The sequence below is a fragment of the Vanessa tameamea genome, chromosome 4 (genome assembly GCF_037043105.1).
Source record: "Vanessa tameamea isolate UH-Manoa-2023 chromosome 4, ilVanTame1 primary haplotype, whole genome shotgun sequence".
Taxonomy (NCBI): domain Eukaryota; kingdom Metazoa; phylum Arthropoda; class Insecta; order Lepidoptera; family Nymphalidae; genus Vanessa; species Vanessa tameamea.
Window position 1 is genome coordinate 12,221,357 of NC_087312.1, and position 25,150 is coordinate 12,246,506.

Below are 25,150 nucleotides of genomic sequence, written 5' to 3' on the forward strand. Positions count from 1 at the left end.
ATTTAAAAAGTTTGATCTCTTTTATATTTTTATATATAATTGATAATATTCAATTATTACATTCTTGATAAAAATAGAATATATTTCATTTATTTTTCTAAAGTTCAGGGATTGTACTTCGATGTTGTGAACATCTGTATTCTGTAACTTGAATTCCTTGTAAACTGTATAGCTACGTTTCTATAAGGTTTAGATTCCAACACAATGTATAGACAGACACAGACGACAACCGTTTGTTCTTCAGCAAACATTAGTTTGCTTTCCCATACAAAACGCTCCTGGACTTCGAAAGACAATGTTTGTGGATGAAACGACGAGACGCCTACAAATAGGCACTGTCGGAAATTGAACTCTTTGGCTTCATGTTAATTGTTACTTTTAATAAGCATTCCAGTATTACGAACCGTATAATGTATTAATTTTATCATGTGAATATTCGCAGTGTAAGTGAAATATCTCTGTTTCACTCATCATTATTTTATAAAAAATCGTGTTCGCTTTTGTTCACATTAGGTATAAGAATATATCTGTCTGGTTGGCTGAAAGGTTAAAACAATTATAGCAAGTTATTTATAACAATAAGACATACGTAAAGTTTGGCATTTATATATTTTTTTGAAGATATGTTTATTGAAATTAACGCAACGAATAGAAATGCTCAAGTGAAAATAAGGCGTGAATTAGAATGGGTACCGTTGAATTGTCATGGTCGTGTTTTCTTTATTTGGTCCCTAAAAATGTATTCTACGGAAACTCACGCCCAAAGTGATTTTAGGGTGACTTTAGTTCTAGAGATAAGTTAATATTATTAAATATTAATTAAATTTATATTGTATAATGTTGAATTAGCAATTTCAAGTTTAGCTCTTATTAATGATTAATTGATATTTAAAAAACTTGAAGATTACTTTGATATACATATATACTATAATTCGATTATATTTTTATTGCTTTTTTAGATAAAATAAGAAGCAATTGGAAAGATTTCCAATATAGGTTTCTGAAGAAAAATCATTTAAAGATATTTCGGAACGAGTATATAATAACTTGGCATTTTACCGTTTGGTGAGTGTGCCCCAAATGAATCTAAGATGGCTACTTAGCATAAGAAAATAATAAAAGGGACGTAATTTGACGTTTGATATGGCACGGCAGCCGCATTTGTAAAAATCACGTAAATGTTTTTATTATTGTTCGTTTATAATCAATCACCTGATGGACTGGCGGAGAGTTATTTCTGATACGTTTTTTATTTTATTTTTCGTGTTTATTCAAACGCATTTGATGTATATCCTAACTAATATTATTAATGCGATATTTTTGTTCAAGGATAAAGGGTACCTAATATTTGCCCTCGATGTACATATTCCGTCAGGTTTTTTATATATGTTTAACGATTAGTGAGGTTGTTTAAGGCAGTGGTAACAGATCGTGTTCGTAATTTCATAACTAAATATAATTCTTTAAATGACGGATTTTTGAAGTGCGTTAAACGAAGAGATATAAGTCATGCTTGATATGTACATACATACGTTATAATTTATATTTAAAATATTATTTATACCGGTTTGTTTATCGCTCTACTTTTTTGGCCACTTGTCTATCACGGTACATCTTACTTATCAGTGTCAATTTAATGTCGCGAGCCGAGGCCCAGTGGTTAGAACGCGTGTGGCTTAACCGAAGATTGCGGGTTCAAACTCAGTGAAGCACCACTGAATTTTTATATGCTTAATTTGTGTTTATAATATATCTCTTTCTCGACGATAAAATAAAACAGCGTGAGGAAACCTGCATATGTCACTATTTCAATGATATTCTGCCACATTGGAACATCGTGTTGGAATAAGCTTCTCCTCAAAGGGAGAGGAGGCCTTAGCTCAGCAGTGGAACATTTACTATTCTATTCTATATACTATTCATTCATGAAAAATCGTTGCGTTATTAAATTTTATTATTTAGTCGTCTATAACATTACAGGTACCTAGTTGAAATGTCGCAATGTAGGGCCAGAACGTGTCGATAGAGGTCATTAGTTTGATTTATAGGTCGTTTACAGCTTCTGATAAGGTCACGTGTCGGTAGAACAGCGAGCGATGGAATTTTTGTTTTATATACCTGTTTATAAACCAAGGTGGCCCATGGCCGATAAAGCTCAGTTGTTAGAATTCATCAATATTAACCAAAGATTGCGGGTTCAAGTTCGGACAAGCATTACCGAATCTTCATGTACATAATTTGTCTTTGTAATTCTTTTCGTGTTCAATGGGGAAGGAAAATATTATAAGGAAATTTTGTATGTTATGTGTATCCTCTAACCCGCACTGGAGCAGCGTGGTGGAATAAACTTCAAGCCTTCCCAGCAGTGGAACATTAACAGGCCGTTATTTTTACTTCTATACGTTAGTACATTACAAATAACCTTAAACATAATATTGCTAATAATTTTATGTTTACTTGATTATTTTTTCTATTGTGGTTAAGAAATCCTATAGATAAAGAAAAAGATAAAGAAAGAAAAATCATTACTCAACATAGACGGTTTATGTATAAGAAATAACTAAAAATAATTTACTAAAATTATAGAAAAATAGATCTAACTGAATTAGAAAATGTTTAATTTTCTAAAGGTAGTATCGACATTAAACAGTTCTTTAGTACTTATAAATTAGTTTAATGAATACCTTAGGGGTTATTTTTAGCTTTTGAATGCATTGAATGTTATTTTCGAAGTTGATTTATTGTTAGTGACTCGCAATACTTATTTTCAACGGAATAATTAATATTCCCATTTTCCGTTCCAATTAAACGTAATCTATGACATTCCCATTCCTAGGCGGCCTGTTGTTGAGCTGTTAAAGCTTTAAATGGTTTTACTGAAGCTAAATAATTACCTTAATTTCATGTCTTAACTAGTCCATGTTTTAATTTTAATCCTAGTACTAAATTACTGTCAATGATAACAATTTTGTATAAAAAAATATAAAAAAACAAATACGGTATATTCGTGACCGTTAAAAAACAATTTGATGGTACCACCCTTCGCGTGCGGAAACGACTTCGTTTTTATACGAGAACATTAAAAAAATAGCCCTTTCGAATTAAACGTCACGCTCAGCGAACAAGAGGGGGCGGTAAACTGATAATAACATACTACACAATTATGATATAACTAGCTACCTGCCCTGACGCCGAACGATTAGTATTATCAATAAAAACATAAATAGCACCCAATGTATGCAGGCCGTCTAAGAGCTACCTCGTGGTAAAATTTAACCTGTGGTTTAAAACGCGACTTCGCGCAGCTAAACACGGAAAATGATTTCTCATAGTATACCTGTAATTACAGTGGCTTATTCGAAGTGCAACATTATTTAGCGTTAGGTGGAATGGGTGGGTCACGCAGTCGGATCTGCACAATGTTCAATCACAAAATCTCAGGACTCATAGATGTTTCCAAATATTCAGTTTCCATATACAGTTATTTGAAAGATTGCATAGAAGTTAAAGTATAAGACGTACGTAAGTTTAAATTTTTTTTTTATAAGTACTTAAAAATGATTTTTGTGATTGATCTCATACTAAGTAATATTATAAACTAACTAAAAATCGAATCCGAAATTTTTTTACTGGTAGAACTTTTGTACTGTTGTTGTAGACATTCTCTAATGTTCTCGTTTCTTGTTCTCTCCACTCGTAAAGTAGTAAACGTCACAGATAAATAAGTTTAAATTGATTTAATATGATGATTTCTGTAATGGGATCAGCTTTTGTAACTATTGCGGTGATGGTTTCAAACGGATGCCCTTCAGTGGGGTACGATTGGTTTAATTGTTTAATAACAGTAATTCTTTTAACAGTTTCGTTGTGTACAGTTTTATGGACATTCGTGCAAGCTGCTACATTTCGTTTAATTTTAAAATAAGTTTTTCATCGTAATCTTAATTCATTCCTCGAGAATATTTTGCATTAATTATATTTTCGACTTGACATTAAATTACGAAAATTTTAAGCGTCGGGACGTTCAGAACTTAGTCTGCTGCACAATGAAATGTTTGTTGCAAATAAACAAAGTAAGCAAAGTGCGCTAAGCAACCATTTTGTTCACGCTCTACGCACACAGGCACAGAAAGGGGCGTATTCTGAACGTGTCCTTTCTGTTTAATCTGTGACACACGATGTGAATTTTTAAACTCATTTTTTTCGAATTTAGTTTTTTCGAATCACGTGTCACTTTTTTTTTAAATCGGTAACGTTTTTCAAACTTTTAATTAAGTACTCAGCATAATGAATTCCCAGAATAAACCACTCGTTATAATAAGATCTATATTCTGATATTCCGTGTTATGAACCCTACCTGTAATTAGTACGCCACGTAAGGCTGGCGTGCGTACAAGATTGGATTTAATAAGCGTCGCTCACGATACTCCGGAATAGCCCCGCCTATGGTGACGAGAAATTTTAATAATGTTCAATATACACGTGTGGGCATACGAACTGATGCAGTTTAGCAACGCAATGGAGTTAATTAGGTATTTAAACAATGTTCGCATAGTTCGCTATTGTAGATCATTATCGATATTTCGCTTCGAAATTGTTATTGTAGGAGATAAAGCCGGGTTTTGTCCAATATCTAAAACATGCAAATATATGGACAGATTCTAAGTTTATTTACCACGGTATTATTCATGTGAAAAGTTATTTCATTGTTTAAAATGTATTATTAGTAATTCAATATTAGCAGTCGGGTGGCTAGTTGACCTGCCTTTGACACAGATTCAAAACAATTACACTTTTTTACATTAAATATATATACATATTTATTATATCTGATATAATGAGGAATACGAATATATTTTTTATGTAATCGGTGGCAAACGGACAGGAGGCTCATCTGATGGAAAGTGATTACATCACAATGGACATCAGTAACACCGGGGGCTTGTGAAAGTTGCTTCCAAGGACAAGGTTCTGCGAGGCAGAAAATCCTTATAAATCGCGCTGTTGTAAATGGTGGTTTCAATTTAATTTTTCATTCATTTTCGTGACTCAATCTTCATATTAATATTACCAGAAATTTACGGGAACATTCCTGCTTAAACCGTTAACGATAATATTTACCGGAAGTGGCGCAATATCAATGTGTATACTCTTGTTATTTTAAATATGAATTGTTATTCCTCGTAACACGTTCAGAAACCGTGCTATTATTCATAGTCGAAACACTTTATTTAATTTGCGTTATGCGGGAACTGTACAACCCTCAATATGTTATTGTTTACAAACAATTATAACCCCTCGGTTTATGGGCATACGGTCTTCAAAAGTTAATATCTGCAACTGACACTACGTAGCGAAATAAATGGATAACGGTATGGACTCGTAGCGTTACACGTATAACTCGATTTGCTTTTGTGAAATTTCAGCAAACAAACGTTCTAATGGGACAAGAGTTTAAATACAAAATAAATTACAACGAGTCGCGGAAATACAAGGGGAACTTGAAGTTTTATGAAACAACGTTTGCAGAACGTGTTCGTGATAAACATGACTATTTGAATGTTCCTTTTCCGGTAGCACATAAGCATACTCTTCAAAGAACTTTGCACGAAAATAAAAAATAAAACTTAAGAGATCAAAAGTGATAGGCAATATAGTGGACCCTGCTTTTTTTCAATATAACTATTAGTTAGCAGAAATTAGAACTATAAATACATAACTACTATTCTTTATTGAAGGCACTAAAATGACAGACGACAATGACTTTATTACGATGGTAGTTAACTTTTCATAATATACAAATTTGATATCCTGAAATGTCTGATAGCGTCACATAAAATGAAGAGTGACAGTCGGTGTGATTGAGTACCTCAATTGCATAACACGGTCCCCTGAAAGTCAAAGACGTGAGCAAAATTCAAAGTGAGTCATAAATCTTTTTATCTAACATTTAGATATTTGCAATTCCCACAAATGACCTGTGTAAAGCGATCCACGAGAGGTGCTATAACTCGATTTGCGAATAAATGGCTCGGAAGTTGATCTACAGTTTCATTGGGATACCGATATTAGAAGAGCGAATTTTCGTTTACGTATCCATTGCTACAGTAGTTACGCGTGTAATTCTCCGTCGTTATATGAATCTTACAATAAAGAGCGTTGTATGATACACGCCACAGATATCAAACCCTTGGGTGTCACGTTGATTTTTTTCTTACAAACGCGACATTTGACTGCGATCCTGACGAATTTCGCTTTTGTAAATTGCGCATCAAATGAAAAATGGTCGTTTAAACGTCGAAATTGTTATTGATGGTCGACTCCAAATTTACTCTTACGGATGTCAGATTAACGAACAGCCGGCTTATAAACGACGCGTAACATTTTGTTTGGCTGAAACATGGAAAACGGTTTATCACAATTGTGCTTTGATCTTCGCAGAAAATGATTTTCACACATACTTTTTAACAATATATAAATTGTATTTTTCTTACCGCACTTGTTAGACTTAATAATGAAACTAAAAGGCATTTAGCAAATGTACATCTATTCCGAATAAGGGTCTAATAAAATTTGAACAGACTAAGTGATCTTGGAAACTTGCAGTGTTCTTGACCGTGCCTCTAATCTCATGGAGCGCAACTGCGGTATCGTCGGTCCGAAGCCAATTAGTTCAGATAGGTTCTGTTTAGAGGAGAGATGCCGAGTGAACTTAACTAGTGCTCGGAACTGTTTGGTGAACGGCGAAGAGGATTTGAAATCACTTGGTGGGTTTGTTAGCCCGATAGCGGGATTATTCACTAACGAATACTGCACAACATTATCACAGATTGCTGTCCGAATTTTGTCATCTTTGAAAACGTTTAAAATATTTCTTGCAAGAGTTTGTACCGAAATATTACCTTTTAAATTTCAATCGACTTTGCATGTAGAGCGTATATATATAATATACATATATGTATGTATATTGTGTTGTTCATACCTATCCTATCCTACTATTTTACATTTGCTTATAGCGATTTTTTCAGTTTATGTTAAAAAAATTAACAAATAAGTTATATTATGTTATACAGGACTATACAAACGATAGAAGAGTTTGGTGTTAATATTCGTTGAAAGTCATTCAGGATACATAAATATAATTGTATATTATTATATCGTGTTAATTGTATTTGATTTAAAAAGAGTATTGAGTTTTTTGATGGTTCATATAATCATAATCAACATTCCGAACCGGTGGTAGCTTAATGTTTAAAACAACTAGGTAAAATCGCGTCTTAAACGCTTGTAAGAGCCTAATCGAATAAACTATATTTTCATTTGAATAAATTTAATGTCAACGATATATTTTTTAAAAACCTCTTGTTCGATCTCCTTGGTGTAAACTTTTGCACTAAGAATCTAAGCACGTTTTAATTCGCAAGTTTTCGGCTTGATGAGTACCTCCTCGTAAGGATGGGGATCGGGGTGAGGATCGTGACGAGACTCTTGATAGGTACAATAAAAACCTTGAAGGTGGGGCGTTTCTTTCAGGAAATTAGCTGTCACATTACGTACCTATTAACGCTTCGTTATGTCCCGGGCTGATCATCACTGATCGAAGTTCTGCAGGCGTGTTCGGCTTTCGTGCCACTAATTTATTGAGTCATGATGAATGTTTGTTTTGACTGACTTTGTGTAATGAAGCGTGACATAATTCGCACTCAGGGCACTGACCTATTTATCGAATTTAGGTAGCTTGTTTAATTAAATTATAAACTAGTCATAAATAAGGTAATATGAATTGGAAATGTGTTCACGGAAATGGGAACACAGAAATACTCTAATATTTATCAAAATAAATATGATCTTTAATTACGAAAACGCGTTAGTAAATAAACAAAAGTATGAAGTTTAATTTACTTGATTACATAATATCGAAAAGCTTAAGTTTTTTACTTGGAACTATAAACATTATCTGAAAATTGTTATAGATGGTGAAGAAGTAAATTAGCTGCCAACTCCGTATTGACCATTAAGAGCACAGCGAGGTTCATTATTATCTCGTCGTCCATGCATAAAATATCGGACCTCATTGTACGAAACTAAATTCCTCCGTACAGCGTCATTCAGTGCTCCAAGCCACTCCAGAACTACACGCCATCTCCAATAATTCATTGGTGTAATTAAACTGAATCGCAAGCCGGTGCGGCTACATCACCTCGGGCAAATTAAGTTTACGCGAGCTAATTATGAGTAATGAGTTGTTGCTCGACGACTTCAATATTCCGTCTGCCGCTGACGGCTGCCGTTAATTTTTATTTTTGCGCCAACCATTTACGATTTCTCTCGGAACGTAACCCCGACCAATTAGTTTTCTCGTAGTTACTCGTAATTGGTTATAGTAAACGAAAACGTTACTGCTGTAATTATGTCTTTGTGTTATGTTAGTTCGAGAATACATTCATACGGAAAGTCTATTATAAAAGGATTTATATACAGATTTCCATGTTAACGCGTAGATATTTAAAAGATTATTTTCAATTAACTGAGCTGTTTTATAACCAAATATTATGTTTACTGTTAAATTTTATTAGCCTGATTAAAACTATAAAATATCGAACCTATTTGATAGAAATATTAACTAAAACGTTTAATAGTATCAAAATAAAATTCGCGTAATGATCGCAAAGAGTTTCTACTTTGGAAAACAATAGTAGCCATTCGTAAAGTTCGTTAGAGAGTGCAGACCCACATAGAGGTGCAATTAGAACAAAGAATGATAAAAAGAGATACGAGTGACCGCTTCGAGCAATCGACTCCAATAGAGGGCGCGGTGGTGCGGGGTCCTTTTTTATTTGGGAAGTACATACTATAGATACAGATTTAAAATGTCACAGAACAGTTATTGCAATCGATGTAAACGAACTACTACAAGTTTTAATTGAGTTTTTAAAAGCTATCGGTGTGTTTGATTTAAATGAACTGCCATCGGAGGAGAACTGTAAATGAATAATAAATATTTATGTTACGAGACAAATTCAGAATAAATTTATCAGATCTTTTAAGCTGATTTAATAACGACATTAATTTAATAAAGTATTCCATCAACTACAATTGGTTTATTTTTAATTTAATATTTTAATAGTCAAGTTACCGCTAAACTAATTAGCGCGGAGCTAGTTTGCTCTCATTAAAATAGGCTAGGATTGGAGTGTTTTACTCACCGTGGATATTCTGAAGCCGGTGCCGTACTGGTTCCTCGAATTCCTTATTGTATCCTGCAAACAAAAGAGAAATAATATCAGTAATTGCCTGTTTCTACTGTAATGAAAAATTCTTGATAAACAACTGCAATAGCCCGGTCGCTGAATCTCGCACTCTCCTCGTCTTAAAAATAAAAGAGTACTATTATGCGACGTTTAATAACATAAATGTTAATTCAAAACACATTTAAAAAAATTAAAAAAATGTTTGGTTCTGTAATTCTTATAATGAAGTCGGATAATTGTTAACAGTGAAAACGGATCTTAATTAAACTAAATACGACAAACTGTCTAACGAGTGATATGTTTGGAGAGTCGAGCTGGTGCGGCCGCTGTAGATATAAGGGTTGCAACACTGATGGCAACTTACTTGCCTTTTGTACATTTAACGCCATTTAACGATGTATCAACCGAGAAATAAAATAAATATATCTAAATGTAGATTTGTCTTAAAAATTAAACATTACGCAATAGTACTCAACAGAAAACACAACAAAAAAGAAACTCATCCATGAATAATGATCCTAAATCAAAATACAAAGTGTAGCGACGGATCTTAAATATCGTTTTTTTTACCACATCGATCAGCTAAATGAAAGCCATCGACTTGGTAAACAGATATGTTGGGGCGATACCGCGTCTAGGAGAGCAGGAGAAACGCAATTTGCAGTAAATAAGGGTATCGGTTTAGTGCTATTATCCGCGGCACGGCGTAACAACGCAACAGCCGCGTCGTAAACACGCCTCTCCTAATGAGATAGCTGTTGTGACTTGTTCTGTACTTGATATATTAATAACGCGCATCACTGTTTCACTTCTGGAACTTTGCCTCACGATACATAATTGTGTATATCTTTGCAGCATTGTTTCTGTGTTGAAAAATTGTGATTTGATTTGTTTATTCGCGTGATACTATACTCTATAAGATAAAATATCATCGACTGGGATGTCTTTTATTGTCAATATAAGACACTTTTATTTGAATGTATCGAGTTTGCTTGAAGTATGTTTAAATTTTTGATATGAAATTGTAAGTATTTAATTACGTAACGTTGTTATGTTTAGTACGTAATTGTTGTAGTTTTCATTTTGAATTCAAAGATAACGTATGTGGCTTATAACTCGTAATATTGCTTTAAGAAACCTACATAAAAATATTTGATAGCAAATATTGGTATTCGAAATGACGTAAAATTTTGTCGCAGAGATAAATTAGACCAAACGAATGAATAACAGCCGATGCATGAGTGAACAAACATTAAAGACGAGATTGTTGGGGAAGTTTCGTTGTCAACAAATATTACTTAAAGTTTTAATACTTACAGTCGCGGAAAGCGAGGAACATATACAATTTAATGCAATAATACTTAGTATTACAGTTCGCTAAACGGAAATGCGCCAAGGTTTGTCCTAATGCGGATTATACAGCTTATCCTCGAGCGGATAAATACAAGGCGTTTGCCGTCACCCGGCAGACTTGACGGGACAAAGGAGGGACGTCCGAGATGGTTTCTAATTACGACGGAGACCGTTATGCAAATCGGGGGCCGCGGCGAGGTCCATGTCTCTAATAAACATGCGCTCTTGCGGTCAGACCGCCAAATTGCTTGCCTTCCCATTCTCCCCGCGCGCAATAAAACCACTTTTAGTAGAGAACCCACTCTGGACAATTAGTACCCTTTGATCAAACTAAATGCTTTCGGAATTGTTTTTAGTTTTTTCTTTAAATATAAGCGAACGAAATAGCTCGCTTATTTCGACCGGCCGTTTATTAGGAGTTCGTTCGGAGCCAGTAGCACAAGCCAAGCTATTTAGCTAGCAGATGCGTTCCGGCAAATTGAACGGCGGTCTGAGGAAATCGCCAGGTCGTGCCGTGACTTCGCTCGTTCCGAAACTGGGCTAAAAGCTACGCTTAGCCGTCCCTATTCAGTCGGTAATTTTTCACCGAACACTATCCTGCGGACGGACTGCCGCTGTAAACTAGTTACGAACGTTACTTTAAAAACTCGTACTAAATTTAAAAACTTCGAATATTTTTTGTGTTGGATGGTCTATAAATTTTTTTTTGGCTAATTTTTCGTTGCGTTAAAATTTTTAGAGCTAACACAGTGAACTATCTATCGACTGGAAATATATTCATTTTTCGCACGAGCGGCAATATTTCCGTTTGTATTGGAACAATCGTACCCATTTTGCTCGTATCTTTTCGTAACAAAGGGAGGGTGTGAGTAAGCGACACGGCGACGTTGGGTTATTCGCGCGTGTTTCGGAATCGTTGCATTTCGATGCGCGTTTGCGAGGAAGTCGTTAGGGAGTCGCGCTCACGAGCAAAAAGAATCAACCCTTGTATCGGTCATAAAGTGCTATTGTCTCGTATCGTCGTTCACATTAAAACTTTGAGCAGTTCTCTTTAAATCTCTTTTCAAACACAACGACCTCTGTACTCGATATTTTATACCGAATATATTCGATTAAAACGAACGACATCCACCTAACTATGGAAATATCGAATTGAATTTTACGATGTGATATGAAAGTCAAATGTAATCACATATATCGTGAGAGGTGTTTATAAATCGTCTCTCGCGCGATAGTTTTAATTAACGGTATCAACTCCGATACGCTGTTCCCATAAATCTCAGATATCGAATGACCTGCGCTCCTTTAATGAATAAAATTTGGATTCATATATTCACTTTACGATGTAAAGTATGTATTTTTATTTTTAATTCGTTTCCGTTTAGATCTAGTGTGGTTTCATTATGTATTAGAAACATTTATTCAGGCAATTTAAAAAGGCATATTAAATTGAAGAAACATCGAAGTTAATTTCTACGTTTTTTTTTTTTAAGTTATATATCTCGATCATATACTCGTAACTATTACTGACTGTGTGAATAACTTAAGTTTTGAAGGAACTTAAACGTGGAGTATGATTTATTTAGATTTATAGTAAGTACTATTTATATATAGTTAACACTTTAAGGGCTAGTTACATGAGACACAATGTCTAAGTGGGCGTTATGACCCCAGGGTGTATTATAAGGCGCATTGAACAGTAAGGAAAGGTTAATATTTCTTACAATGCTAATGTCTATGGACGATGGTGACCACTTACCATTACATATACCATACCACATCCGCCTATTAAAAAAAAATGCGCGTCGTATTAATTAATATTACGTATAAAATCGTTTAATCGTAACTGGTAAACTAAGTCAATAAGTGTTGAATTTAATTATATCTTAAGACGTTACCGATTGATTAACCAGAATCTAATTTAGCATGAAACATAGTAAGTAAACATATCCGTTATATCGGCCGTGTACACATATATATAAATTTAATACTATATTATGAATTAATGAACGCGAAAATACAATCTATTAGCCACGACTGCAATTAAACAATCTAACGATAGTTTATTGTTAATATTTTACTCGCATGTGTATTCATGGTATGAAAGTTTAAAATATTATTCGCAATTAAATGGGATTTCGGTGTGTCGGATTAAAACTGTCACTATGTGTAGTGAATATTTTGCTGTATTGTGTTCGTTTAATGAAATGTCCGTCTGTTTGTTGAATATAATTCGATAATTCAGTGAATTTTATTAAACGGTAAATTTTAATATTATTTCATTCGAATTGGATTACACGAACGTTGGGATTCTGATCAATCGAGTTGGTATTTCGTTTGAGGGATTAATTATATATTAAGTAGCTGAATGTATTAATAATAAAGTCTGTAATCCGAAGATGAATACATTTTATATAAAAAAAGAAGATTCAATTCAAATTTCAATCTTATTTTTGTATTACATTGTGATTGTGGGCAATAAAAAATTAATACTATGATGTCATCCTGACGGATTTTGGTTACGGCATCCAAGGGAGACTAATCAACTTCGTATGTCATACTATAATACACAAGAGTGCACTAAACATTTGTGTAATAGAGATACACGAGGCATTGATTGACATCCACACAGGTTCGGAAATAAATACTTCTACAATGTGCGGGATAATTAATTTTATCAGAAGTATTGATAAAACCATTTAAAATATTTGAAATCATCGCATGGATAGCGTTGTTTTCCAAGACGTATTCTAGATTTTAAAAGTTAGTCAAACATACTGATTAATGGTTATACCATGCTTGCGAGCTAGTAATATAATAATAATAGATAACAATAAAGTTTTATTATTTCTTGGATAAAAAATTGTATTAATAAAGATTTAAAAAAAAAAATTAAATTTAAAAATAGACTGCAACACTGTTTCCTAAATATATTTTCCTTCGCTACGGAATAGCTTATATACATCAATTGAGCTCTATAAACATAGATTAAGCCTAACAAAACTTAATGAAGTACGTGTATATTTTTGATGAGGTTGCTATCGATTAAAACATTATGATACAAGGTCTTAATTAAAAACGAACAACGGGTATAAGGCAACTTAACATTCAACCACATTCAAGCAAACATACCAAGCTTTAATAAAGTGTATCTCAATTAAATTTACATACGTTCTTTAAGCTACAAAAATAATACGCAAAGATGTACAGTTACAACCAACATACATTTATGTTAAAAGTATACTCATTAGTATTAAATATATTATTTTAAAAATAAAAAATGCTTTCTATTCATCCGGCTAGATGAGTTCATATATTTTAATTATACAATAAACGTAATTACATTGAAGCTTTAAGTATATATAAATAAAAAATAAAAGCAGCTACAAATGTTCAAATCATGATCATATAATTTTATAAATATATGATATGAATATTATGTATGATCGTTTAAATTGTTTGTAGGTATATAGTTTTAATATTTGTAAATTATTTCGTATCGCATTAAAGTCAAGGTGTAAATAATATCCATATCGTGGTTTTGGATGGAAGCCAATTTTGTAATACACAGAACACACGCTGTTAGTTTAGAGTTTAGAAATCGATTTAAAATATTAACCTATTAATATATATTAATATTACCACGTCGTTCGGGTTGACTTTATAGGTATATAATACAATGTATATACATATATATAAATTTATTTGAATGGGATTTAATAAGTAGGTACTTATAAAAACATCTAATAGGATTAAATTAAATGTGTAGCTAACACCGATTCGAAATGTAGATTCTATCGAGATGTACGACAAACTTTACCACTCAAATTACATATTTTATCAATGACTATAATAAGACTTATTTTGACTACAGATCCTATATTTATATCAGCAATACTAGATCTACACTCATTATAATCTATTACTTTATACTCATCAATCAACTGACGTTGGAAGAAGTAGATTTTAACGTCTTTCAACACCAGTCCACTAACCATTAAAGTAACCATTTCTTATATCACCAATGCGCCACTAACCTTCGGAACTAGGATGTCCCTTGTGCCTGTAGTTACACTGGCTCACTTACACTTCAAACCGGAACACGAAAATAATGAGTACTTCTGTTTGGCGATAGAATGTCTGATGAGTGGCTTGCACAAAGCCCCACCACCAACAAAAATAAGACGTAATAATTGAAACGAAGATTTAAAGGTCATGAAGTAAGATAAATATCTTTGTAAGAATTCTAGTTTGAAATGCTTCTAATCTATTGAGATCGCCTTAAGTAGTTCAACTGAAAACGTAAACAATACCGCCGAAACAAATGATTCGGGTGATAAATTGCCAACAGAAGGAGAAATAACTTTGCTCATTCCCTTCCTTTGTCCGATTGATTGCGGATAATTTGGGAATCAGACTGCCAGATAGAAAATAGCCTTTCATACCCAACCTTCCGTACGACGCTATGTTGAATGGGTACTTTTATATTCACTATCGATCAGATATCTCCGTTGTATCTATTGTCTTGATTTACGTACGGTAGTTGACTATACTCGTAAATACAAATATTCTTCATTCAAGTAGGTTTTTAATTTTTTTTATTAAAAGTCATTTTACATGATGACATTGATTACGTTACAAATGATTCGGAATATAGATTGTAGTCGGAAGAAAATAATCAAATACTAGTGGATATTCATATGTCATAAGATATATTTCTCCATAAAATACTTACAGATATATGTATGTATAAATTTCTTAGCCGACGATCTCAGTCTCCATCATGTTCATTAATCGTCTGGACTCCAGGCGCATCGAATGAAATTGCATGTTAACGTACCGTGGCGATGCATGATCCAGTCGGGGCCATTATTAACGACAATGTTATTAATGACCTCAAAGAATCCTGGGACCGAAAATCGATTTGCTACTATACAATTTCACAGACGGAATTGTTTCTACGACGCAGATTGACGGAATAAGTTAATGATTAATAATCCGAATAGACACCACACATACATTGACATATTTCGACTGGACAAATACTCACACAATCTGACATTTCAATTGATTTACAAGATAATGGACATCAGTCGTAGCGGTATATACTTCTTTGCTAGCATTAAGGAAGTTTATTAGTATTCAAATTCCATTATTCAATAATCAGAAATACTAACTGCCCATTAATAAATTAAAAAAACACTTCCACAATTTTATTGTTTCTGGTTTTACTTATGGTAGGGCATTCTACAATTTCGCCTGGGTAACCTAATCATTAGTCTTATTTCTGCCGAATATTTACTGATCGATGAAAAAGAGTAACTACTGAGTTTCTTGCGTTTTCTTCTCTGGTAGCTTTTTCAGGTAGCGAATTAATGGTCTACAAAATTGACAATATTTCTTTAAGTGCCAATTTGGCACGAGCGGTGATTAGCGGTTGTATGGACATAAAACAGGAGGTCTATAGGATCGTCTTCGATTCCCTTACAAATAAAATAGTCAGTTTTCTTTAAAGACTTTTAATTACTTATATATAAAAACATATATAATCATTTAACAACCTCATAGATACGGACCTATCGATCCAATAAAACATTCGATTATCGTCTCGGCAATAACTTACGAAGTTGTAACTCCCATGCCTTTGAAACCTCGCCAAGAGTACGTGAAAATCACAACTATGTCTTGTAGATTCAACTTACATTTTAGTGGAGTCTTAGAACCTATTTTCTGTTGGCTGGCTGTTGAATATACGTCGTGTTTCGTTGAGAATTATCGGTTTTGTACAATCTTTCTCAAGACACATCTTTAGTATATATATAAACTAAACTTGTCTCATTGGGTTATATTTTTTCAATAATATTATTATCTGTGGAATCAGTTTCATGTAAAAAATATTTTTATGTGATTTTTTCCTCCACTTGTGATAGAAGGGTTGATCTGTGGTTCATTTTTTGCATAGAGAATTTGCGGTTTAGCGGGAAATGCTACTGGCATTCTTGCTACCATTCCTTGTGGCCATGATTTATATAATCGCTATTGTTAATTTTGATCTTGCTTTTATTTCTTCGCTATAAAAAATAGCAAAAAATCACGTGCAACTAAAATCAGTACGCGTGATATATTAGCATTAAAACATTATATAGAAACGCAGTGTTGGGCATTCAAATTATATACTCATCACGAGTAAAGAAATATAATTTTTAAACATAAAAAGATTGTATATTTGATATGCAGCCACGTCAGTATGTATTTAATTATACCTGTTCTGAAATTAGGTTTAAAGTCTGAAAAACGAGGATGTAACTACTGAGTTTCTTGTCGGTTCTGTTCGGTATATTACGATTGCTACATTCCGAACCGGTGGTAGCTTTACTTTTGATATAGTTCTGTAAAATGACTTCAAAAGTGCTTGTAAAAGCTTATTCGAATAAGATATTTTGATTTGATTGACGTTATGTTTTTCAAAAAAGATTAATCTTTTAAAAATAGATTAAAGTAAAATAATAATACTATGTTTGCTTAAACTAAATCGCACTAAAAATTTAGTTTTTTTTAAAATAGAGATTTTTTTTATAAAAGAAGCTAATCATAATTTTAGTTTCCCCTAATTAAATAATATCAATGATCATTTTATAAATATAAATAAAATATGTTAATAATCAAAATGTCTTTATATTTAATATTGTACATATATTTGACAGTTCCAAAATGACGAATAACTGAATAACTTTCTGCATACATTTTGTAATACACTTCATAAAAATAAGCGCGTGTTTTTAACACCATATATTTCTCAATGTTCCGCTCATCATTCATGTATGCTGTTAGCATTGCGAGAGTTACGACGCGGAAAACTTAAAAGATTTTACAGCGAGAGTTTTCTTAAGAATTTTAAAGCGCTACTAAGTTACCGATAGCCCGCTGCATCTTATACATCCTCAGTAAATAGACGAGTAATAACATGTAAAACCAACTGAATTATCTTCAGTAATAGTTGATGTGAATTAATTTTTCAAATAACATTGGATTTGGATTATTTTCCAAATTTAAAACATACATTACAATATAAATTTTTACATTTAACATATAATAAAATAATTATTATCAAGCAGCTGTCAAGCCCAGTATTCTCACAATTTATGATAAAATCTACTTATTATTGCATAATAATAAATGTTTATATAATGAGGTTGATGAGCTATAGCGAAAATATTGTGAAATATACTCGTATTTGTCTCAAACAAATTTTAAGCCTCAAGAAGAATTAACAAACTCGACTGTTAATATAATCACTGTGACTCGACTGTGAATAGTCTTATACATAGCACACTGGAAGATTTTGTGAAAAAAAAAAACAATTCCTTTTTTCAATTTGAATTCAAATTTCGATTCTAAATATTAAAAATGACTAATTTCAAACAATTCCCTGTGATTGCAAATTCCTATAACAAGTTCACAAATGCTGCGTTAGTCTGCAATAATATAATTAATCATAATTAATAAATAATCAATATTCAATTTGTTTAATCTGTGCTTAATGGTGTGCGTAACAATAAACCGGTAAATTTGATAATCCTCACTTATTTAACACGATTTGAACGAGACTATATTTTACGAATTATAATAATATTGAAAAAAAAAGTTGGCTTAAATGTTAAATTTGGAAAACGTATAAATATGTACAACAACATAATTGTTATACATATCTATGCTTGGTTTACTTAGAGGTCATACTTAATTTTTTTACGATGACTACTTTTCAACTTCAGAACTTTTCGAAACAGCTTAAGAAACTTTACTTGTAGAAGCAAACTATAAATATTTATGTTTGTTAACTTAACTGAAACTTGTTTCGTTAGTACCTAGTAACTTTATTTTTATTATTTCTTAAACTAAGTACAATTAACTTTATCTATTCAAAAATCAAAATCAAATTATTCTTTATTCAAGTAGTTAAGTTGAATTAAATATAAAGTATGTAAATTGTGATTGTTTTTTATGGTGTTTGGGTATGATAAACATTCTACCATTTATAGTATCGATAAGATTTGAACCCAAATGGTACGAATGTCGTTACGAATAGCATACAAAAGCGATTTATTTTAAATGATAAGCTCTTAGCGTTATCACAAAAACACTCAGTGCGCAAGAAACTGACAGATGACAGACTTAGAACTGTGTCACTTTATATATTACCGAGTTACCCTCTAATGTATTTAGAGGATTTAAATAATAATACATGACCGTTTAACTAATATATAAATTGCGAGTAAAGCTCTTACAGAATCAGGTAAATGAATTTTACTCCAAGTTTCAGTTTAGTTCCAATAAATTGACAAAAGCGTCGTAAAAACATTTCCGTTTATCTTGCAACTATATTGCCTTGAGCTAGGATATAGAGAAGTTTGTAACAACAAAGATACTGCACAATATGAAAGAAGAAAAGAATAAACGGAGAAAGAAACGAACGAATCGTATAAAGGAAATCCCAGCCACTATTAAGGTAACACCACCTAACAAACCAATCCTGGCGGCGGGATCCTTATAATTTCTTTTTGATACCCGAATAAATCCACATCGAGGAAGTTAAATTACGTGTGGTGAGAGCGTATCGCGATTGTATCTAGACGGGTATAAATCCAGGGGACTTTGCTGACGCCATATTGGATTGGGGAAGTATTCTCTTAAGTTTCATTAAGCGATCGTTCGAGATACGCAGTAGATAGCTACGTCTAACTAAGAAATGAATCGGCAAGGATTTCGGCGAACTTGGGCGCACTTGATTTACTGCCGGAATTGGTAACATAGCTTGCATAGATTAAATAAATCTTAGGGATTAGTGCACTTATATATCCTCTTTTAAGATTACTTCGATTGTAAAAATTAATGTTCGATTACTAAATTCAAGAACCAAGAGATTTTGCGTAAGCCTGGCTATATTATCTACGAGGTGTAATTCAAAAGAGTCTCAATAATAAGCTTTTGTTAAATTGCATGTATGAGACGCTAGAACTTATAGAAACGGCGCGTTATTCGTAACTCAAAATCGACGGTTAGTTATGTATATCATTCGTTAAGTATCGGAGCCGGAGTAAGTGGTTTTCATTTGACAAATAATAACGGTACTAATTCTATCCGTGGCTATTTTAGGTTAAAATTATTTATATTAAAAACGGGCATCGCGTTTGACCTTAATTTAAAATAAATTTTGAAAACTGAAATCTAAATGTAATAAATACTATTTTTACCACAAATGTATCCTGACAGACAATCAAATTCCAAGCTTCAAAAATAAAGATAAACTGTTGGCAGAATTTCGACGGCCCCGACCTACGGCTTAACCTACCTGGATATCTAGGAAAACACTTGCCAAAACCTAATCCATCTATTATTTAGGGTAGCCGCTACAGAAATTGGCTTTGACCCAGTTCAATTTGCACCTTGAATAATGTATCGTTTTTTTTTTGTGTCTAGTCTAGTGCTGTTCAAATCTGTTTGGCAACTAAAATATATGTCGAAGATGACATAATTTAAATGTAGTTCGATATACAAAATTACAGCACACAATATCACAAACATACACATCAAACTTGTCCTAATTAAAATTTACAAGCCAACGAGCGACCGCATTATAAATAATAATGTCATCGTCATATTGTTGGGTCCCAGTACAGCATAACGAAGTTGGTTCTGGTGTGGAAGTTTGTCATAGTTAGTTATAGTTCCGCCGTTGCAGCTTGAGCCAAAGTGTTGTGTTAATTATTTATCCATACTAATATTGTTAAGAAAGTTTGTTTGATGTTAGTTTTTCCATTTTTAAAGTTCGAAATTTTTATCCTAGCAACGGTTTGAGCCGTAGTTTACTTATATAAACTAAAACTATGTATATTTTATATCTAATATAATATAAATATGCATTTTATATTTTAAATAGCATCAAAAACAATTTCTCAAAATACGAAAATTTATGAACATAATTTATTATAACTTACACAGACATGTCACCCATGTCTAAAAGCCGACGCCCTTAAAATCTTCACAAAATCCTTGTCGTGGGTTTCCTCATTAAAAGTCAACCCTTTGTCCCTTGGCGCTATCGCGTGACGATCGGGAGCCGACATCGAGCCGCCCATAAACTTGATCCCTACACCCTTACTACAGAACACTCGCATTCAATCCGAACTAGATGAACCTCGTAATAAACTCGAAATGTTAATCGAACAAATTGATGAAGTAACAAGTCCGAGTTATTGCTATCAAGATTTCTAAGCGAGATTTGATTATGGACCATCAATAAAGACTGCAAATAATACTCCTACTACGAATCCTACTCAGATACGTTTTGAATCTAAATGGATTTGCCAATACGATATCGGTAAGCCCCCTGTAAGTAACTAAGTTCACTGAAACAGACTCGAGTAAACAAATCAAGCTAACGTTATTACCAAGTATAAACATAATTGAAATTAGTTAGAATTGTATTACAGGCTTTGGGTTTCTAATTTGAAGAATTATCATTAAGTAATAGGATCGAGTATATCAGTTTTGATGAGCTGGATTTTGATTAAATGTTTTCGTATTTTCATTTAATAATTGGATTATTGGATTTGTACGTAAATAAGTTTATATTTGAGAACTTTTATGTTTCTTGATTATCAATAATATTCGACTTATTATGAAAAATAGTTAAAAGAACTTTGACTCGGACTTAGGATTTTTATACTTTCAATAAATATGCTAGTGCTCGGCGTAGTTTCATCCGCGTTAAAGGTTACTGTTCCGCCCTAGTGGGTCGTACTCGTAGCGTGATGTTATATAGCCTCAAACTTTTCTCAATAAATGATACTAAGATTACCATTTAAGCAAACAAACTCTTCAGCTTTTTAGTAATGATAAAGAGGAAGTTTTTCTGGTCAAAAATGTTGGTCTTTCTGATTTAAAAAATACCTCAAACGTTGTTTTATAAAAATATATTAGGAATTATGTTGTATAATTAGTATTATTCATTCGGATTTATTTATATGTTTGCTAAAATTTCAGAAGAATCCAATTTATGTATTGACTAAACAAATATTTTGTTTTGTCTCGGTTTTTTCATTTCGGATCACTGAAATGTTTGTGTTCAAATCATAAAGGTCATAACGGTATTTTAATTTGTCAGACCCAGGTGTAAATAATATGGACATTTTTATGTAATTCCGAAAAATACTAGGAACCCCCACGCTGTACGATTCAATGTTATTGTTGAGTTTCATTACCGAGTTCAAAAGCTATCTGTCTTGTTTCATTGATTAGTATTAGTCTTGCAGCCGCCTCACCTTAACTAAGCAAAGTTCTGTGGTCATCCTAAATGCTACAAGCTTTCAACAGTTCAGAATACGTTCTAAATCATGAGCGTCACAACTTGTAACTTTCGTAACTTGGACGAACATAAACTCCAATACATATAGAAATACAAAACCTAAAAAAGGGTTGCATTCGACTCTGACACTCAATAGCCTTAACATAGGTGTTGTTATCGCTTGGACTTTTAGAAATCTAGCCCAACCTGTAGACCACAGTCTACCCAAGTTTCTGTACAAGTTGCGAACTTTATGGTGCATTAGTGAGCGTTTTTAAACCGATTAACCACATACGGGCTTAGTTGTTATACAGAAATGTAACTTACAAGTTTTGGTCGATAAGTTTACCTCAATTCTTCACTAATATCGAGAGTATTTCGCTAACTTATACGATGTAGCATTAGTTGAGCGTGGAAATAAAATGTTGTAACGTTAATGCTGGTATAATTTACCTAAAATTATTTTGTTACAAAAAAACACATTCTATTTAAACATATAGTTGAATCAATCAAAATATGATTACTTAATCGTTATTACAGTTTGTAGTTTAATATGGATATATTGAAAAAAGTTAAAGTTAAAATCATTTTCTAAAAATTCAAAACAAAAGCAAAACACTAGCTTTCCAAGTGACACCCGACAAAATAGCTCAGAACTAAGAAGAAACTCAGCGATATTATTAGGTTAGTATTTTATAAAGTAATTATAATTATATATTTTTGAAGAGTTATTAATTTTATAATAAACAAGAATATGCTACGATAAATAATTGTACAGGATCTACGCTGGTAAGTCTATTCCAATATTGTATTGTCCCTTTCAATGTTAATATCAATATTAGGATAATATATATACATTAACACAAGCTATCACCTAACCCTTGGCCCACATTGAATGAAAGGTGTGAGGTCAATAATAGGAGGTCAAATATTTGTGCCGGCCTGCGGGCATGGTGTGTTTGTTCCTTACCAAGATTTGCACGGTATAGCTACCTAGCTGACGTCTGATTATATGTTGTTAAAACGATAGAATTATACATAAATTTTTATTTATCACTCAACGAATGTTATTATGGTTCGATTGAATAAAAAAATAACTACGTAAAATGGACGGAATAATATGTTTTTACTTTGCAAAATCATTTCAAATAAATTTTAATTATAGCGTTACAAAATTTTTAGTGTGAACTATGTTTGTTTAATGGTAGTTTTATATTGAATTTAATATTTTTAATACAATATAAAAGTAATTGTAGAATCGAATTAAATTAAATTGGGATCGTTTTATTATTTAAGATATAAACCATTTGTATACCTATAAACAAAATGCAAGGGAATTATAACTCATTGGCTTTGTGAAAGCATGTTATATAAATCTTTTAAACTTTGAAATAAGTGAAACAAATGAATGCACTTTTCGCATTCATTTTCAAATAGCTCTGATATATGGGTTTGAGTTTAATGTTAGCGCAAATAATTCACAAATAAAATGTAGATGAATACAGGGCCGGTAAAAGTTTCGGTAGTGTACAATCCGCTCGCCACTGTCGGCTGCAGATAGCTAGGACGTCCGGCCCGTTACTAGCAGGTGTTGCTTGTGATATACAACACTTAGTTCTGAATAAAACTGGACGGTTCTCACTTGGTACAGATAGAAAATATTAAGTTAACATTCCAGAATGAAAAATGTAACAATTTTTTTTACTATGGAATGTAACTTAAATGGAAATCTTATTTACTCGTGTTTTCGAATTAGACTATTTGCTTAATATTGTTTTGCGTTTTCTAACTGAGTTGCCATTTTGAGTTTCCTTTTTTTTAGATCTATTAATTTTAAGAATGGTATGTTTTTTTATAAAAGTTTCAGAAAACTAGGTACGGCTCACATATGGGTGGACTTAAAAGTAATCACTGATTGAACAATGTAAGAATGAAGGCCTCCTTTTGTATCAAAGAAAAAGTTTGGAGCTTAATCCACGACATTGTTTCATGCGGGTTAAATTTACTACACACGGCATAATTGTATCCGCAGATGCAAATTGCATCACAATATTAACCCTTACCGGCGAACACATGTTGAAATTTGAACACAAATTAAGCACGTGAAAAGTCAGTGTTTCAGTATGTTATCCGCCGTGCATGGCCTTGGGGAATTTCGGGGCCTCATTCAATTTATTATATTTCATATAATTTTTCACACTAGTTTAATAAGACGTATGTATGATGTATATGTAATAATTTTATTCCTTTATTGTTTCACAGGGTTGACTAAACTATGATAAGAATTTGTACTAATATTTTGTATGTAGAGGCGTAATTTCAGGAAATAATAGTCAGAAAAAAGAATTACTGGTAGAAAGCTGCATTATTATTGTAATTATAGTTATATCATAACATTTTCATTATTAATAAATTGCACTCGTACGAAGCCGGGGCGTCGCTAGTATAAGAAAAATACTTTCAGAATCGAACAGAAAAGGAGGTAGACACCATTGTTCAATTACGTTGAAATATCGACAGACTTTGTTAAAGGACTAGTTATTGAGGATTTATTTTGAGGATAAATAAAAAAATATGTATATTTTTGTAAAATTATTATTTTATTAAATTTAGAAAGGGATGCATACCATATTAAATAAAGTGGTTTTTAATTAGTTGTTAGATACGAATGAACTTGCAGATATGAGCGTGTTGAGATACAATTACCCCAAATAGGACACTCGAATGTAGTTAGAACATTACTCAATAGAGAACCAGTTACAAGTGGATCGATATTGTTATTATGCACAATTATAAGCGATTCATATCAAGTGTCGTCCTAATGAGCTAAATTGCCATTGAACTAATAGATAAATTGATAATGGTCGAATTTAAAATGTGAATATATATTAAAAACTTTGTTCTAAATAAATAATGTATCACACGGAACGGAAACTAAGAAAGCCGTGTGTAGAAATACGGAATCGTACGCATGAAGACTCGGACCGCGACGGTTTGAGTGACGAACGAATCTGAAACCGATTGCGCAACAACCGCAACCACTGCGCCGTCGTGATATGATTTATTTATATGATTACGTTATATTCAACAGTTTCAAGGCGTCAACCAACTTCTTAATGGGTTGAGATTCAAACGCAAATATTATTAAATGTCAATCTTTTTTTTTAAGTAATCAAGTTAATATATTTTTTAATCTTGAATA

The 25,150-nt window shown here is 32.6% G+C and overlaps 1 protein-coding gene across 2 annotated transcripts in view; it reads right to left on the reverse strand.

Annotated features, from left to right (window-relative positions):
- LOC113395851 (leucine-rich repeat-containing G-protein coupled receptor 5) overlaps positions 1-25,150 on the reverse strand; it is a 563,150-nt gene that overhangs the window by 43,856 nt on the left and 494,144 nt on the right. For both annotated transcript variants that reach the window (XM_026633561.2, XM_064220711.1), the window contains one exon: positions 9,207-9,260. In XM_026633561.2, the coding sequence (XP_026489346.2) occupies positions 9,207-9,260 (54 nt within the window). The remainder of the gene's footprint in view (positions 1-9,206; positions 9,261-25,150) is intronic.